Here is an 18,439-nt window from a genome sequence, read left to right on the forward strand (position 1 = left end):
CTGCAAAAAATGCAAACATAACTCAGTTAACTTTGTATGTACCCAAAAACAAAAAATATTATAACTCAAACAATTTGGAATTAACTTATTTATATTTGGGATTCCATGCACGACGATATTCTAAACTAATAACACTTTTTAATTATGTGTTTAACTTGCCAACATGACTGATGTATCTTTTTATAAAAGTAATAGTGTTTCATTTCCAAGATTAATCAAGTGCAAGAGGTGTCATGTGAGTACATTTGCTCAAATTATCAATTTGTTGATTGTAGATTATTCGTAACAATTGTACGGCTATCACAATAGACCAACATAACCATTCTGTAACATACCTGTCACAAAAACGGTATGCATGTCGCATCATCGAGTTATTAGTTTAGAATAGAATATCATGGTGGAAGGTGCAATTCAAATCCATGAAATGAAATGTACTGGGGAGGATTACGGTACACCAGGTACATGTCGACCTAGAGCATGGTGATCTGTGTAAATCCGACACATGCATGCATACCTTAAGATAGAAAATCAAATTACATGAACGGGTTCATCATCACATTACTTTCTTATTCAATAATATGATATAAAAAATCTGGTCCAACGAACCTGATCCATATAAATCGTTCTTCAAAACCAAATGATGGATAAAGAAGGTCTAGTCCCACGGCCAGTCAACCACCCAATAAGGTTGTGTACACGTCATGAACCCTAATTAAAGGCAAATACTATGAACTTGAGAAAGAAACCAAGGCTGGCACTTTGGCATTAACATGTGGTCATGCTGATTTGCCAAACCACAACCAATCTGATGTGGTTGCAACTTACAAAAGGGAATCAAGATTCTTATCCAAAAAAGGTCTCAATCATGGGTTTGTTCTATCTGTCTACTGTCTATTGTGCCACCATTTTGATCACTTACAGAACGAGAGAAGTCACCAATCATGAAGAAAAAAAAGAATAAAAACGAGATCAATTAGTCTTATCCGCTTGATCCAATTCCTAAAATTTCAGGTGTTAGATTATGGAGCTTACGGTGGAATCCGCACTTTTCCGATTCCATATTGTTACTAACCAAATGAAAAATTGGGAATTGAAGTGATTCCAATACCGATGTTTTAGTATAAGCAGAAAAGTCGAGAATCGAAATAATCGAAATCATTTTTATTCTCAGTTGCAAGTAAACATGTTAGTTTGATTAGGAAAGAACTCTATATAGTGAATTAGCAACCCTATCCAAACAACAGAACGTAAGATTCATTTACAGTTGCACTTTCCTTTTGAACTTGCCTGCGAGCCGGCGAAAGGGCAGACCGACAGCCCTAGCCACCTGGCCTAAACCACGTCTGCCATCACAGTTTCTCTTTAATACTACAACTCATATTTTCTTGTCAACGAGGTCCTGAAAGTTGCATGGCTTCAATAATGAAAGAAGACTCTTGATGCACATTACTACAAGTCCTCGAGAAATCATGAGCCCTGGCCTCAAAGAGGTTGGTTCCGCCTTGTGATCCCTCAGTCTCAGTATGTCCTGATTGCCCAACAAGGCCTTCCAAAATCTTCAAGACGTCTGACATCTTTGGCCGGAGGATGGGGCTTGATTGAGTACACTGGAGAGCTAACTCGACGCATTGTTCTAGTTCTATTGCATCAAAACATCCTTTAAGATCTCGGTCTACTAGCACTTCAAGCCTTTTCTCCTCATGTAGGGTTCTAACCTGCACAATTCAAGAATATGTGAAATGTTTGAAAAGGCACGAAAACGGAGACAAAAATGAAAGAGTGCAAACTAGGATTGTGAAAGATTAACTCTTCTTTTACACAGCTTAGATGTATGAGACAGACAAGGATGAATTATAAACCGAAGAACATTCCCGCGAAAAATGAGACAGACAATTTACATGTGAAACTAACACTATTTACCAAATCAAGAATCATTCCCTTCTGAACTTGACCATTTCCAGCATCTAATGCTTTCTGCCCTGTTATGAGTTCCAGAAGCAGTATACCGAATCCAAAAACATCAGTTTTTTCAGAAGACTGTCCGGTTGAGAGATACTCTGGTGCTATGTGCCCTACAGTCCCCCGCACTGCAGTAGTAACATGTGATTCCCTCCGATCTAACAGCTTGGCTAGACCGAAATCCCCAACTACAGCTTCATAACTTGCGTCAAGTAAAATGTTTGCAGCTTTGACGTCCCTATGAATAATTTTTGGATTACACTGCTCATGCAAGTACAGGAGTCCACGGGCAGCCCCAAGGGCGATACACAATCTTCTGTCCCAATCCAATGATGGTTTTTCTCTACCAGTCTCTGTTGGTAAAACTCAAATCGTAAGAACAACCAGCAAAGAAATAAAAAAGATAAGCTACTTAGTATAAAAGACAAATGGTACATGAACAAATTGTTAAACTGCTTGGACCGAGGAAGACATTTAGAATGCCTCAACAACAACAACAACAACAACAACAAAGCCTTTTCCCACTAAGTGGGGTCGGCTATATGAATCCTAGAACGCCATTGCGCTCGGTTTTGTGTCATGTCCTCCGTTAGATCCAAGTACTCTAAGTCTTTTCTTAGAGTCTCTTCCAAAGTTTTCCTAGGTCTTCCTCTACCCCTTTGGCCCTGAACCTCTGTCCCGTAGTCACATCTTCGAACCGGAGCGTCAGTCGGCCTTCTTTGCACATGTCCAAATCATCGGAGCCGATTTTCTCTCATCTTTCCTACAATTTCGGCTACTCCTACTTTACCTCGGATATCCTCATTCCCAATCTTATCCTTTCTCGTGTGCCCACACATCCCACGAAGCATCCTCATCTCCGCTACACCCATTTTGTGTACGTGTTGATGCTTCACCGCCCAACATTCTGTGCCATACAACATCGCTGGCCTTATTGCCGTCCTATAAAATTTTCCCTTGAGCTTTAGTGGCCTACGACGGTCACACAACACGCCGGATGCACTCTTACACTTCATCCATCCAGCTCGTATTCTATGGTTGAGATCTCCATCTAATTCTCCGTTCTCTTGCAAGATAGATCCTAGGTAGCGAAAACGGTCGCTTTTTGTGATCTTCGCTAGATTGCTCCGGTCATTAGTGTGGATAAGTATATAAATGGATAGAGATAGGAAAGCAAACACAAGATGTACGTGGTTCACCCAGATTGGCTACGTCCACAGAATAGAAGAGTTCTCATTAATTGTGAAGGGTTTACACAAGTACATAGGTTCAAGCTCTCCTTTAGTGAGTACAAGTGAATGATTTTGTACAAATGACATTAGGAAATATTGTGGGAGAATGATCTCGTAATCACGAAACTTCTAAGTATCGGAGTGTGGTGTCGTCTTGACTTGCCTTATCTGTCTCATAGGTAGATGTGGCATCTTCTCTGAAAGTACTCTTCCTCCATCCAGGGGTGGTATCTTTAACTGGTGGAGATGCACAAGGTAATGTATCAATTTCACTTGAAGCTTACTTGTAGTCTCAGGCTTGGTCAAGCGCGATACAAACCATGTAGTAGGAGTCCCCCAAGTCGCCGAGCTAGGGGGTCTGCTGAAAGAGGTGACAGACAAGGTAAGCAATCAGAGCTCCGACTGATTGTTCACCTTCTCCCCATCTTGCAGCAGCATGAAGGATAAAGAGAAGAAAAATGAGAAGAGATGATATGAGATACTTTTTCTTTTGAAGAAGTAACTTTCCACAGGCTTATTCTTGAACTGAGCTGGAGGGTTTTCTGGTTTCCTCCAGAGTATAAGGCCGACTGAAGAATTTGAGGGTCAAAACAAGTCCATCAAATCTAGAGTACGTTCCACCCTACTGATATGGGATACTTTTGCTTTTGACAGAGTAATGGGTGTATCGGCACGTGTGCTGTTACGCTTGTCTCCACATGCTTCCTTGTATCCTTCGCACTTGCCCTATCTGTTCCTCAAGCAGATGCAGAATCTTCCCTAGAAACATAAGATGTTGAAGATGAGTACTCGAGAGCAATGCCAGGTAAGTAATCAGGTAAGGGGTTCCAGGCAGTCAGTTCCTGGCTGGAAGCTTGATTCCAAGTGCTGACTGATTGCTCTCTTTCTCCTTGTCTTGCAGGTAAAAACAAGGCCAAAGGAAAAGACAGGGAAAAAGCATGATATGAGATACTCTTGCTTTTAACCCTGATGATATGAGATATTCTTGCTCTAGTATAGCTTGTTTGCAGAGGTATTATCGGGGGGAAAGAAAGCTGAATATTTCGAAAGGCTTCGTTGGGAGTGCCCTCTCAGATATGATGAAGGGTTGAGCATTTTTGCAGGTCTGCCTGTCCGTTGGGGATGGAGGTCGACATATATAGGAGTCTCCCTAACAACAAGTAGTAATGCTATTCCTTTACCCTGCTTGGTCATAGCACGGTAGTGGGAGCTGCCAGTTGCAATGGTACTGTTCCTTTACCCTCTCTTCGCTTTTGAGAAAGTAGTCATGTTGGGAGTCTGGCTCTCGAGATTCGGAGGACGGTGCCTCTTCGATTTTGGAGCAAGCAATCTTGTTGGGAGTGTTTTCTCGAAAGTGAGTAAAGGTTGGGCATGTTTGCTAGTCTACCTTGCCACGAAGCACAGAGGTTGACACACAAGGACTTTCCAATTATCCAGCAGTGGTACTGTTCCTTTACCCTTGTGGGTAATAATATGGTAGCTAGACCTTCAACATTTATGTGTCTAAACTTTGTTAGTGCTGTTTCTTTGCTATTCTTTTACCTTTCTTGGTCAGAGCGATGTAGTGGGAGCTGCAAGCTTCACGTGCTCAACTTTGGCAGAGAACTTTGGCAAAGTTATCTGTGGTACCCATGAGCTATTGTTGCGTGTGGGAAGTGGGTGATTGAACAGTAAGATTCATGTGCTTTCTACTTCACCAGAAGTCTTCGACAGAATGCCCATAATTTCTGCAAAGCTGAATGTGCGTGTGACAGGTGCTGACAAGGCTAGAAAAGTAGGTGCCTCTTCGATTTCTGAGATCGGCCCTCGTGGTCTCTGAGCAGCCCAGCTTTTGAGAAAGCGAGCGCCTCTTCGATTGATTCGGAGAACGATGCCTCATCGATTTTTGAGAAAGCAATCATGCTGGGGGTCTGGCTCTCGAAGATTCGGGGAGCAGTGTCTCTTCGATTTTTGAGAAAGTAATCACGTTGGGAGTCTGGCTCTCGAGATTCGAAGGGCGGTGCCTCTTCGATTTTGGAGCAAGCAATCTTGTTGGGAGTGTTTTCTCGAATGTGAGTAAAGGTTGGGCATGTTTGCTAGTCTACCTTGCCACGAAGCACAAAGGTTGACACACAGAGACTTTCCAATTATCCAGCAATGGTACTGTTCCTTTACCCTCTCTTCGATTTTTAAGAAAGTAGTCATGTTGGGAGTCTGGCTCTCGAGATTCGGAGGACGGTGCCTCTTCGATTTTGGAGCAAGCAATCTTATTGGGAGTGTTTTCTCGAATGTGAGTAAAGGTTGGGCATGTTTGCTAGTCTACCTTGCCACGAAGCACAGAGGTTGACACACAGGGACTTTCCAATTATCCAGCAGTGGTACTGTTCCTTTACCCTTGTGGGTAATAATATGGTAGCTAGACCTTCAAAATTTATGGGTCTAAACTTTGTTAGTGCTGTTTCTTTGCTATTCTTTTACCCTTCTTGGTCAGAGCGATGTAGTGGGAGCTGCAAGCTTCACGTGCTCAACTTTGGCAGAGAACTTTGGCAAAGTTATCTGTGGTACCCATGAGCTATTGTTGCGTGTGGGAAGTGGGTGATTGAACAGTAAGATTCATGTGTTTTCTACTTCCCCAGAAGTCTTCGACAGAATGCCCATAATTTCTGCAAAGCTGAGTGTGCGTGTGACGGGTGCTGACAAGGCTGGAAAAGTAGGTGCCTCTTCGATTTCTGAGATCGGCCCTCGTGGTCTCTAGGGAGCCCAGCTTTTGAGAAAGCGAGCGCCTCTTCGATTTCTGAGATCGGCCTTCGTGGTCTTTGAGCAGCCCAACTTTTGAGAAAGCAAATGCCTCTTCGATTTCTGAGATCAACCCTCGTGATCTCTAAGCAGCCCAGCTTTTGAGAAAGCAAACGCCTCTTCGATTTCTGAGCAGGCGCCTCTTCGATTTCTGAAGCTCCGTCGAGTGCAGATTTTTATAGAGGCTGACATTAAGTTCCAAAGCACACTTGAATCTCCACCAGTAGAAGCTTCATTCTTGCACTTCTAAGATCTTGATTTGTCCGACCTCTTCTCTCTTCAACACCTTTGAAAATGTCTGGCCCCTCCGACCGTCGTTTTGACTTGAACCTTGTTGAAGAGGCAGCCCCGCCTTCTCCAGACAACATATGGCGCCCATCCTTCGTCTCCCCTACTGGTCCTCTTACCGTTGGGGATTCCGTGATGAAGAATGATATGACCGCTGCGGTGGTGGCCAGGAACCTTCTCACTCCCAAAGATAACAGACTACTTTCCAAACGGTCTGATGAGTTAGCTGTTAAGGATTCGCTGGCTCTCAGTGTTCAGTGTGCAGGTTCTGTGTCTAATATGGCCCAACGCCTATTTGCTCGAACCCGCCAAGTTGAATCCTTGGCGGCTGAAGTGATGAGTCTCAAACAGGAGATTAGAGGGCTCAAGCATGAGAATAAACAGTTGCACCGGCTCGCACATGACTATGCTACAAACATGAAGAGGAAGCTTGACCAGATGAAGGAAACTGATGGTCAGGTTTTACTTGATCATCAGAGATTTGTGGGTTTGTTCCAAAGGCATTTATTGCCTTCGTCTTCTGGGGCTGTACCGCGTAATGAAGCTCCGAATGATCAACCTCTGATGCCTCCTCCTTCTAGGGTTTTGTCCAGTACTGAGGCTCCAAATGATCCCCCTCCGGTGCCTTCTCTTTCTGGGGCTCTACCGACTGCTGAGACTTCTCCTAAGCAACCTTTGTGAAGGCTCCGTCTTGTGTGTTTATTTTGACTCATGTATATGTACATATTTGTAGCTGATCGGGGATATCAATAAATAAGCTTTCCTTCATTTCAACGTATTGTGTTAAATACACCAAAGCCTTCTTCGCTAAGTTCTTTGAATTTTCTTTTGTTGAAGCTTGTATGTTGAAGCTTTCTGATTGGAGCATGTAGGTTGGGGTAGTGTTCCCTTAATTTCCCGAGTGAGGAAAACTTCTCGGTTGGAGACTTGGAAAATCCAAGTCACTGAGTGGGATCGGCTATATGAATCTTAGAACGCCATTTTGCTCGATCCTGTGTCATGTCCTTCGTTAGATCCAAGTACTCTAAGTCTTTTCTTAGAGTCTCTTCCAAAGTTTTCCTAGGTCTTCCTCTACCCCTTCGGCCCTGAACCTCTGTCCCATAGTCGCATCTTCTCATCGGAGCGTCAGTAGGCCTTCTTTGCACATGTCCAAACCACCGTAACCGATTTTCTCTCATCTTTCCTTCAATTTCGGCTACTCCTACTTTACCCCGGATATCCTCATTCCTAATCTTATCCTTTCTCGTGTGCCCACACATCCAACGAAGCATCCTCATCTCCGCTACACCCATTTTGTGTACGTGTTGATGTTTCACCGCCCAACATTCTGTGCCATACAGCATCGCCGGCCTTATTGCCGTCCTATAAAATTTTCCCTTGAGCTTCAATGGCATACGGCGGTCACACAACACGCCGGATGCACTCTTCCACTTCATCCATCCAGCTTGTATTCTATGGTTGAGATCTCCATCTAATTCTCCGTTCTTTTGCAAGATAGATCCTAGGTAACGAAAACGGTCGCTTTTTGGTATTTCTTGATCTCCGATCCTCACCCCTAACTCGTTTTGGCCTCCATTTGCACTGAACTTGCACTCCATATATTCTGTCTTTGATCGGCTTAGGCGAAGACCTTTAGATTCCAACACTTCTCTCCAAAGGTTAAGCTTTGCATTTACCCCTTCCTGAGTTTCATCTATCAACACTATATCGTCTGCGAAAAGCATACACCAAGGAATATCATCTTGAATATGTCCTGTTAACTCATCCATTACCAACGCAAAAAGGTAAGGACTTAAGGATGAGCCTTGATGTAATCCTACAGTTATGGGAAAGCTTTCGGTTTGTCCTTCATGAGTTCTTACGGCAGTCTTTGCTCCTTCATACATATCCTTTATAGCTTGGATATATGCTACTCGTACTCCTTTCTTCTCTAAAATCCTCCAAAGAATGTCTCTTGGGACCCTATCATACGCTTTTTCCAAATCTATAAAGACCATGTGTAAATCCTTTTTCCCATCTCTATATCTTTCCATCAATCTTCGTAAGAGATAGATTGCCTCCATGGTTGAGCGCCCTGGCATGAACCCGAATTGGTTGTCCGAAACCCGTGTCTCTTGCCTCAATCTATGCTCAATGACTCTCTCCCAGAGCTTCATTGTATGACTCATTAGCTTAATACCCCTATAGTTCATGCAATTTTGTACGTCGCCCTTGTTCTTGTAGATAGGCACCAAAGTGCTCGTTCGCCACTCATTTGGCATCTTCTTCGTTTTCAAAATCCTATTGAAAAGGTCAGTGAGCCATGTTATACCTGTCTCTCCCAAAAGTTTCCACACTTCGATTGGTATATTGTCTGGGCCTATTGCTTTTTTATGCTTCATCTTCTTCAAAGCTACAACCACTTCTTCCTTCCGGATTCGACGATAAAAAGAGTAGTTTCTACACTCTTCTGAGTTACTCAACTCCCCTAAAGAATCACTCATTTCATGTCCTTCATTGAAAAGGTTATGAAAATAACCTCTCCATCTGTCTTTAACCGCGTTCTCTGTAGCAAGAACCTTTCCATCCTCATCCTTGATGCACCTCACTTGGTTTAGGTCCCTTGTCTTCTTTTCCCTTGCTCTAGATAGTTTATAGATATCCAACTCTCCTTCTTTGGTATCTAGTCGTTTATACATATCGTCGTAAGCCGCTAACTTAGCTTCTCTGACAGCTTTTTTCGCCTCTTGCTTCGCTTTTCTATACTTTTCACCATTTTCATCGGTCCTCTCCTTGTATAAGGCTTTACAACATTCCTTCTTAGCCTTCACCTTTGTTTGTACCTCCTCATTCCACCACCAAGATTCCTTTTGGTGTGGGGCAAAGCCCTTGGACTCTCCTAATACCTCTTTTGCTACTTTTCGGATACAACTAGCCATGGAATCCCACATTTGGCTAGCTTCCCCCTCTCTATCCCACACACATTGGGTGATTACCTTCTCTTTGAAAATGACTTGTTTTTCTTCTTTTAGATTCCACCATCTAGTCCTTGGGCACTTCCAAGTCTTGTTCTTTTGTCTTACTCTTTTGATATGTACATCCATCACCAACAAGCGATGTTGATTAGCCACGCTCTCTCCTGGTATAACTTTGCAATCCTTACAAGTTATACGATCCCCTTTCCTCATTAGAAGAAAATCTATTTGTGTTTTTGACGACCCACTCTTGTAGGTGATCACATGTTCTTCTCTCTTCTTAAAGAAGGTGTTGGCTAAGAAGAGATCATATGCCATTGCAAAATCCAAGATAGCTTCCCCATCCTCGTTTCTCTCCCCAAAACCATGGCCACCATGAAAACCTCCATAGTTGCCTGTCTCCCTGCCCACGTGTCCATTTAAATCTCCTCCTATAAATAACTTCTCCGTCTGAGCAATTCCTTGCACCAAGTCTCCAAGATCTTCCCAAAATTTCTCCTTCGAACTCGTATCCAACCCTACTTGAGGTGCGTACGCACTAATCACATTGATAAGTTCTTGTCCTATTACAATCTTGATTGCCATGATTCTATCTCCTACCCTCTTGACATCTACAACATCTTGTACCAAGGTCTTGTCCACGATGATGCCAACACCGTTTCTCGTTCTATTTGTGCCCGAATACCAAAGTTTAAACCCTGAGTTTTCTAGATCCTTTGCCTTACTACCAACCCACTTAGTTTCTTGTAGGCACATAACATTTAGAATGCCTCACTAGTCAAAATATAGCAATGCATCATTGTTCTGCAATTAAACCCCAAAATAGGAAACCAACAGAATGATTTCATCATAGGGAAGAAATAAGCAACGAAATGAAATGAAGACGGACCTCTCAAACGGTCAGCAACACTTCCATTTGGCATAAAAGGATAAATAAGCAACCTCTCGTTTGGAGTCATACAAAAGCCATATAAACGTAAAAGGTTTCTATGCAAAGCCAAGCCAATCATTTCAACTTCAGTTTGAAACTGCACTTCTCCAGTGAAATTTGGATCTCTCAGTCTCTTAACTGCCATCATTGTCCTATTTGGAAGACATCCTTTATATACGACTCCATATCCGCCTTGCCCTAGGATGTTTTTGGAACTAAAATTGCTGGTAGCAATTTGCAATTCTCGAAAGGAAAACCTCTTCAAGTGACTAATATCAAATTCATAATCTTGCTGCACTGCAAATACGAACCAGAGTATATCATGATATATACTGCCATATATTGTGCTCAATAAAATAAGTTAGCGTAGATCAAGAAGTACCATAAGATGTAAAGAGAAGATGAGATCTGTACCAACGCACCCAAAACACAAGCAGCATTATGGAAATAACAAATGTACAACTAATGCCTAGAGCAACAGAAAGCACCCATCGGCGGTGACTGCTGACTTTCTGTGGTGAACCTGCCTCTGCAGGTAAATTTTCGTGAACGTGAAACCATATCCAAGAAACAGTACATTAAAAAACGGATTTGAGAGGTTGAATTACCATTTGTTGGTTTGGAGACACCAACGCCGATTTGTGCTGAGTCTGGTGATGAAGGATTGCCAAGAAAGCTGTTCCCTGTAACACTGCAGTAAAACGAGTAAACTCTCAGTTGAAGTTAAGGTGTTCAAACAAAGCTCGTACTGATTGAATTTTTATTACCATCCCACCCTCATTCCTTTTTTTTTAAAACTAAAATTTTATTTCCCCCGCAAACAATATTTCTGCTGATGGTCTCACCTGTAGCCTTTTGCCTGTATTTTTGGAGTAGGACCACTAAGATTGTTAAACGATAAATCTCTGTAATATTAGTCGGAAAACAAAATTAGAGCCGGTCTAATCAATACAGAAATAAGAATGCACAGTTACAAATGAAAGGAACACATACAAGAATGAAAGACCAATGAGATCGGCAACAAGTTTGGGAATTTGACCACTCAACTTATTTCTATTAAGTCTCCTGAAATGCTTGGCATGGGAAAGGTTTCAAACACAAATAAAAATCACCAAAATAATAATTATCGGAAAAAAAATGTAACTACAATCGATAAAAATACGAGTGCACCATCTATTTTAAGCCCTACTCACAAGTAACTTAGATGAGTCAGAAACCCCAAAGAACTCGGAATGTCTCCAGAAAACTGGTTACCCGAGAGGTCAAGAGTTTGAAGCTCTGAAAGCGTCCCTATCGCGGCTGGGATGGGACCAGATAACAGATTGTTTTGTAACAACCTGAAATATATGAACTGAAATATGAATTAACAAGTTGTAACTACTCTTCATAACTACAAGCACAATTACATTCACCGGTAGACCTTTGGTATGTTTCTCATTTATTCGATTTTCATGCTGATTGCACATACTTCATGTTATACAGCAGAATGCATCATGTAATAGTAATCTTTATCCTTGAGAGACAAACAGGGCGCGGAGAATATCATATTCCGATGCATGTACACAGTTACACAGACAAAGAAATGAGTTCCTACAACAAGGCCTCCTAACACACTTATGATTATCCTAGTGTTCCAACAGTTCTTGTTCAGAAAGTACCCTGCATTGCGATAAAACGTGTTTGCACAAATTTATTGTCTTCTACTCATGTTAACTCACAGAAGAATAATACTTGGATGCTTCGTTCGATCAATTGAAACACCCCATAACTTTACATTTTTCCACATCTATGTACCGAATGACACAATTAACAAGTGCTTGCTACATATTGCATACAGATCAAATTGTGGCTTACAGTGTTCGAATGTGACTCAAGTTCCCAATACTCGGCGAAAGCATCCCGGATAAATCCGTGCTGACCATTGCACTGGAAAAAGCAAGAACATTAAACCCTATGTCGAGTTTAGCCACACATGCATGCTACTAACTGTATAAAATTCATAGCTTCCAACAGACAGAAGATAACACTGGTTTCAACAGATGCTCCCAAAAGAAAACATTCATTTTTTTCTTGTTTCATTGATTTTTTTTTTTATTTTTGGAAACTGTTTCATTCATTTTAAGAAAACTAACGAAAATGACTGGAAAACATTAAGATTTAACGACAAAGACAAAATAAAGAGTAAAGTGAATAGTACCATGATTGATTTTTTAGTGTAAAAATGCAGTTTTTCGTTAAAATAAACAGTTACGGAAGCTTTTCGTTAAAGTTCCCTTATTTTATCCAAATGCAATGCACCATCCAATACTTTGCACCAATATTTTCCCACAGCATTTTCCCGAGAAACAAACAGAAACTAACACACAATGTAGAATTACAGGGACACTCACAGGGAGATAACAAAGCCCTCAGTGGAGCAACTGACCATGTTCCAAGTGCAAGGATCGACAGAGTTTATATCCCAACCGTCCATCACACTCATCTCATCCTTCATCTCTCTCTTCACCGACATCAATGCAGCCACTAAAGCCCCACCAAAAACAAGAAAGTCACACAAACAATTTCACCATAAAAATTATAAAAAAAAAAACTCGAAAAATCGAAAAAATGGAACTTGGGTTTTGAATCTCGAGGGGTCGTACCTTCAAAGTTGACACCTTTGGGAGAGAGAAGGCTGTCGGAAGCGGTGGCCAAGGACATACAGAAGCAGACAAAGCAGAAGCCAAAAAGCAGCTTTTTGACACAGTTGTTTTCCATTTTTAACAGGAAAATAGAGAAGACAAAAGCAACTTTTTACTACAGCAAAATGCAGGGAGTGAAGGATTGTGTTGTTGACTGAACTTGAGCTCCACCACCACCACCAGCAACAACTTCTGCTTTTCTCTCTCTTCTTTTCTTTAGTTTCTTCTCAGTTTGGAATCTATGTTTACTGTTTTCCTCGAAAACCATCGCGAGTGAAATGATTAAAGAAGGAAAACGATAAAATTTTGTTTAGGATCGTAAGACCAGGACGGAGGGGAAACTCGAGATTCGGGAAGTGACACAGATTGTCTGCCAAATTGTATTCTGATCGTTGCATTTGTTGTTGACTTCCTTGTCATTTACTCTTTACCTCAATGTTCTTTTTCTTTCCCTTATCTACCAGAGCGATTCGTCACTTGCTAACTCAACGTTTATTAGGAGATTGCTCCTCCCTGACCACTGTAGTAGTAAGTAATAAATATTGTGTACATGTCGTAATCAAAATTGTTCATTTCGTAAATTACGATTTGATGATACTTGTTTATAGAACAAATTGACGGCATCGACCTCAATTAAAATTCTCATAAAAAACCATCCAAGCGAATTGATTTTTCACAAACATAAACTTCAGATTTTTAATTAAGAAAATTAACGTTTTAGAGTAGGATGCATGGAATAATTACATTTATTTGTAACGGAGACAATTACAATTTACAACCGCGTGAAAAATGTAATAAATTGTAGTCGTACTCAAATTTGACAGGACAAGTGCAAAGCTCTCGCTAGTGGCGCCAAGTTCAATGCTGCCGGTGCTTTGGACTTTTCCAGTGCGTAAAGGACATGCTCACTCAAAAATATTTCAATTCGGCCTGTCGGCACAAATTCACCGTCACGTGGATCTATTCTAATGAAATAAAAACATATGGGCACATAATGTCATCGTAACGGTAAATCCATGCCATATAAACTTTTCTTCTTGTTCGGGAACCGATTGAAGTTGAAGACTCCCAACTCCACGAGCTGAACTGATGGAAAATGTGATGCCTCAAATTTGAACCTTAGGAAGCACGTAATACATGAAACAAGGACGCCAGAATGACGAAATCAAAACCTAATCTGCGAATCCACGTCGAAAAGTTAAAGCACTTGACAACGCATTATAAATTTCTTTCATGCAAGTCCCTCTAGCGCTTTCTCGATCCTCCCTGCAACAAAATGTTGTGTCCCAACCATGGAGGCGACGTAACAAGGGGCATAAACCACGAAAGCGAGGGGTGGGGGGGGAGACGAAGCAGTACATTAAGGAGACAATGCATTACACTAAAAAGTTTGCACAAACAGTAGCCAAGTAACAATATTTGTTCGGAATTTCAAGTCGGCGACCACAAACCACCGCAGGACTAAATACGAAACAACATTTAAGTAGAGGAAACCCATCCAGCAGCAACCAACGACATTCTCTATTATGAGAGCCCTTCTTCCTAGCTATATAAATACACGTTTCCAGGTTTCCGGGTTTCCTAGCTTTTCCTCGTCTAACAGCAGCTTCCTTACCAGTCCGACTCCGGCTATCTTTTACTATCAAACATGTACATGAACAAAAAGGAATTTCGGGGAAAGGGAGGAAATCATAGAGGAGAGACCACATTACATGAAGCCATCCATCCCGCCGCAGTTTGTACTCTTCTTGGTAGAGCAACAAAATGACAATCTGTCGTGATGGCTTCAATCTGTCGTGATTTACCCACAAAGAAAGTAAAACCTTTGTGTCACACATCAACTAGAAGATAGCAACTTGGATTTTAACTTCTCCACACTTATGTGCCAGCCGGATGCGAGAAGTTCAGACCCATCTGGCGTTTCACATGATCAGGTATCAACCTATTGATAAGTTCTGGGGTGGCGCCAGACAACTGCAAGGAGGAATTAAGTATTTGTATTTAGGTATGGGATTATAAAGACCTTGGAAGTACAATTCATGCTTTGTTTTTATATTCTAGCTACGGACAGGCATCTTAAGGCTCCATAACCAGATTCAGAAGAAAACAACATACCTCCTGCTTGAAATTAAAGAGAGGTGGAAATGGGCGACCGTTTGGAAGACGAGCATTGGGCTCACGAAGGTCATCAAAGAAAGAATGTGCACAAGCTTCTAGCTGCAAAGATAAAAAGGGGACGTGCAGCAATAATTAAAAAGAGAACTGCATATATTGAAACAAGATTCCAAAGGTAAAATTGTTGAGCCAGGAAACTCCTTTTTCACCAGTGAACAAAACTTAACTCATGAGCACCGAGAATCACACTCTCACAAATAGATAGAGAAAACAAATGCTTCGCACCCTAATCTTAACTCATGAGTATTGATAAGCGACTATCAAACAAAACTGGATCCTCAAACAATAAATAATGACATCAGTATTAAATTAATTGCATTGAACTTACAGCTGTGCAGCGAAGACTTGGTGAGTATTGCAGCAGTCTGGAAGCCAGATCAATTGCTTCTGGAGGCATCCGTTTGTGGAAAACCTAAATCAAGGAGCCCGAGTTAGTTCGACCTACCACTACCACATTAAAGAAACAGAGGAACTGAACTTTATAAATCCTACCAAGTGTCTTGTTTTACTAATCAATATTATTTCGACAAAAGAGAAAATATGCTTACATTGCAAACTCCTACAGACCCAATAGATTATACATTAATGTCATCAGTGCAATATTAATAGGAAGCAAATCTAAATACCTTGTGCCAAGGATGAGCTTTTATCTGTGGAAATCGAAAATCAGTATAATTTGGATTCATGCAACGAATTTCTTCACGTGTTGGCGTGCCAAGAACCTGCAAGATATATTGTAAGATGCTGACTCATGATTACCAGAACTGAATAATTTAAGAATTGATTATCACTACTCACCTTGATGATCTCCACAAGCTGGTCAACTGCATTTTCTCCCGGGAACAATGGCTTCAAAAAACAGTAGAGTATATATGAGTACATCTATAGTAGGAACTAAATCAATTATGGAAACAGAATCAACTAACATCTTAGAACGTTATAAAGAACGGCTAACCTGGCCCAAAAGAAGCTCTGCTAGGACACAACCAGCTGACCAGATATCGATTGAAGTTGTATAATCCGTGGCACCAAATATAAGTTCAGGAGCCCGATAGAAACGTGAACATATGTATGATATGTTTCCTTCTCCTTTCACCTACACAAGAAAATTTACGACAAGTGAATGAAACCCTACATAGAGACTGAAATACAAAAAAATATTTAAAGCCTGAAGGTAACATACCAGCACTTTTGCACTTCCAAAATCACAAAGCTTAACTTGGTGAGTAAGAGGATCAACCAGAAGATTTTGAGGCTTCAAATCCCTATGGCAAACTCCAGGAACACTGTGTATGTAAGCCAGCCCTCTAAAAATCTGGAATGCATGCCAAATTAGTGCCACAGAATATAAAACAAGAAGCCAACATCCGGAAGGTTCATCATGTATTACCTGGTACATGTAAAGCTTGACATAGATCAGTGGCATTCTCTGGTTTGCATTGCTGTAATGCTTCAAAACGCGGTACATAGTCTCTGGGACATATTCCATAACCAGATTGAGAAAGAGTTCATTTTTACTGGTAGTGGAAAAGAAACAGTGCTTCAAAGAAACCACATTTGGATGGTCCATCACACGCATCAATTGAAGTTCCCGATTCTTGTATCTTCTGTCCTGCAAAACCTTCTTTATAGCCACAGTCTCGCCACTTTCCAAGCATTTCGCCTGATCGAAAACAATTATCAGCTTCAATCACAACAAATGAACTGGTACCAGGTCACAAAACGTACAAAAACGATACTATGACATACCTGGAAAACAATTCCAAATGAACCGGTTCCCACAACGCGCTCCGCCATGTAACTAATAGTCTGCAAAAAAAGCATAATACCCAAACAAATCAACTTCCGAAGAGAGGATAACCAACCCGATCAGCGATAAAAAACATCTAGATCTCAAAAATTGGATCGACAATCATATTTTAACCATTCAAATCAATCAAGAAGCAAATTTAAACAACGACAAGCAGGTAATAGAGCAAATTCCAAGGATGGTACCTGTTTTGGTTCTCCATTTTTGCCTCCAATGGTTGTGGATATGATGTGACCGGTCGGATCGCTACCGTCTACAACGGGAGCAGAAATTTCCTGCACAACACGTAAAGTTACGACTTTGAAGTAAACAAATTTACCACAAAATATATGGAATTCACCATTAGAGCCACCAGAAACATGCAAAACACGCCACGGATCACAAAAAAAAAAAAAAAAAAAAAAAAAAAACACCCAAAAGCTTCATGAAACGAAATCCCTAAACGATCACAACAAATATTTTGCTATTTTTTCCACAGATCGGTAGCACATGATGCAAGTGCGATGCAGATTGAAAACTTCCAAATTTAACCCAAATTACACAAAACCTTCCGACTTTAATCGAACCCAGTTGATTCACATCAATGTGATCTGAGCTAAAACTGGAAGTATCCCAATAAAAACCTTGAATTTGAAGAACCCAAGCTCATACCAAAATCCAGATCAGAGAAAAAGAAACAGAACCGCTGCTCAGCTGAGAAAGTTTCTACCTTCCGCAACCAAACATAAAAAAAAATTAGAGAAAATAATGAGGGACTGAGAGAGTACCTTATCGTCAGCCATGCTCAGATGGGAAGGAAGAGGAGAGAGAAAGAGCGAAAGAAAGAAAGAGCAAGAGGAGAGAGAGAGAGAATCAGACTGTAAATTTTGTGGGGAGGAAGGAGAAGACCATGGCGGTGGCGGGAGTAGTGGTGGCGGTGGTAGATGAGAGAGAAGAGGAAGAGGAAGAGAGAGAGGGATGAAGAGGAAGAAGAAGAAGAAGAGAGAAGAATTAGAGGTGTCCGGTACAAACAACTCCCATGTGACTCCAGCTCTTCCTTTTCAGTTTTTGCTTCTTCTCTCTCTCTCCTCTCTTTCTCTCTCTACCCAATGGAGTGGGCCCCCTGGTCTATTCCTTGCCCCCAATTACGACTTTGCCCCGCCTTTTCCTTTATGTCGTCCGCCGACGTCGTCAATTGCCCGATTTCTGTCTTTCTTTCACTTTTTCTAATTTCCTCACCCTGCAATTATGCAATTTCCTTTTCGATTATTTAATTCCATCTTTTTTGTGGGTGTTTTTTCAACGGTTAAACAAGTCATCCGTCTTTGTATCTCTATCCTATGTTTGTAACAGCGTCACGTAATGTTGTTATTATATATTCATATGTAAACATAAACAGAAATGTTACAAAGATTCTCTTAAAATTGGGATTCTTTGTGAATTATTTATCGCATCAAGTTTTTTGCATAACATTTTATACTATTAGTATGGAAATTAACATTAAACTGTAAAATGTTAGAGAATCTATAGAGAGTTTCAATTTGAAAGTCTTCTTAGCATTTCTCTAACGTAAATTAGGGTGGACACGTTAGCTAGTTTATTGACCAACCTATTCGAAATTCATTGGGTTGGGTTGGGTTATAATCTTTAAAGAT

General features: G+C 41.1%; 2 protein-coding genes across 8 annotated transcripts; both read right to left on the bottom strand.

Annotated features, from left to right (window-relative positions):
- Positions 1 to 1,146: 1,146 nt before the first annotated feature.
- Positions 1,147 to 13,196, bottom strand: LOC103446518 (probable LRR receptor-like serine/threonine-protein kinase At5g45780). 7 transcript variants are annotated; one of them, XM_070806578.1, is made up of 11 exons: positions 12,782 to 13,196; positions 12,530 to 12,662; positions 11,994 to 12,065; positions 11,333 to 11,476; positions 11,133 to 11,204; positions 10,985 to 11,044; positions 10,748 to 10,830; positions 10,522 to 10,662; positions 10,098 to 10,436; positions 1,921 to 2,312; positions 1,147 to 1,715 (listed from the first exon to the last, which is right to left on the bottom strand). In XM_070806578.1, the coding sequence occupies exons 1-11, from the start codon at positions 12,894 to 12,896 to the stop codon at positions 1,389 to 1,391; spliced, it is 1,878 nt and encodes a 625-aa protein (XP_070662679.1). In that variant the 5' UTR covers positions 12,897 to 13,196; the 3' UTR covers positions 1,147 to 1,388. The 7 variants fall into 7 exon arrangements, with proteins under 7 accessions (XP_070662679.1, XP_028966139.2, XP_028966140.2 ...); XM_029110306.2 differs by having other exon boundaries at positions 10,522 to 10,668; XM_029110307.2 differs by having other exon boundaries at positions 10,522 to 10,668; positions 11,333 to 11,490; positions 12,565 to 12,662; positions 12,782 to 13,031.
- Positions 13,197 to 14,176: 980 nt separating this feature from the next.
- Positions 14,177 to 17,928, bottom strand: LOC103429687 (shaggy-related protein kinase eta). The gene is made up of 11 exons (XM_008367819.4): positions 17,573 to 17,928; positions 16,991 to 17,080; positions 16,745 to 16,804; positions 16,386 to 16,658; positions 16,179 to 16,310; positions 15,951 to 16,091; positions 15,794 to 15,844; positions 15,622 to 15,717; positions 15,324 to 15,407; positions 14,936 to 15,037; positions 14,177 to 14,794 (listed from the first exon to the last, which is right to left on the bottom strand). Exons 1-11 carry the CDS (start codon positions 17,585 to 17,587, stop codon positions 14,699 to 14,701), a joined length of 1,140 nt encoding a protein of 379 aa, XP_008366041.3. The 5' UTR covers positions 17,588 to 17,928; the 3' UTR covers positions 14,177 to 14,698.
- Between the last annotated feature and the right edge of the window lie 511 nt (positions 17,929 to 18,439).

This window comes from Malus domestica, chromosome 10 (genome assembly GCF_042453785.1).
Source record: "Malus domestica chromosome 10, GDT2T_hap1".
NCBI lineage: Eukaryota > Viridiplantae > Streptophyta > Magnoliopsida > Rosales > Rosaceae > Malus > Malus domestica.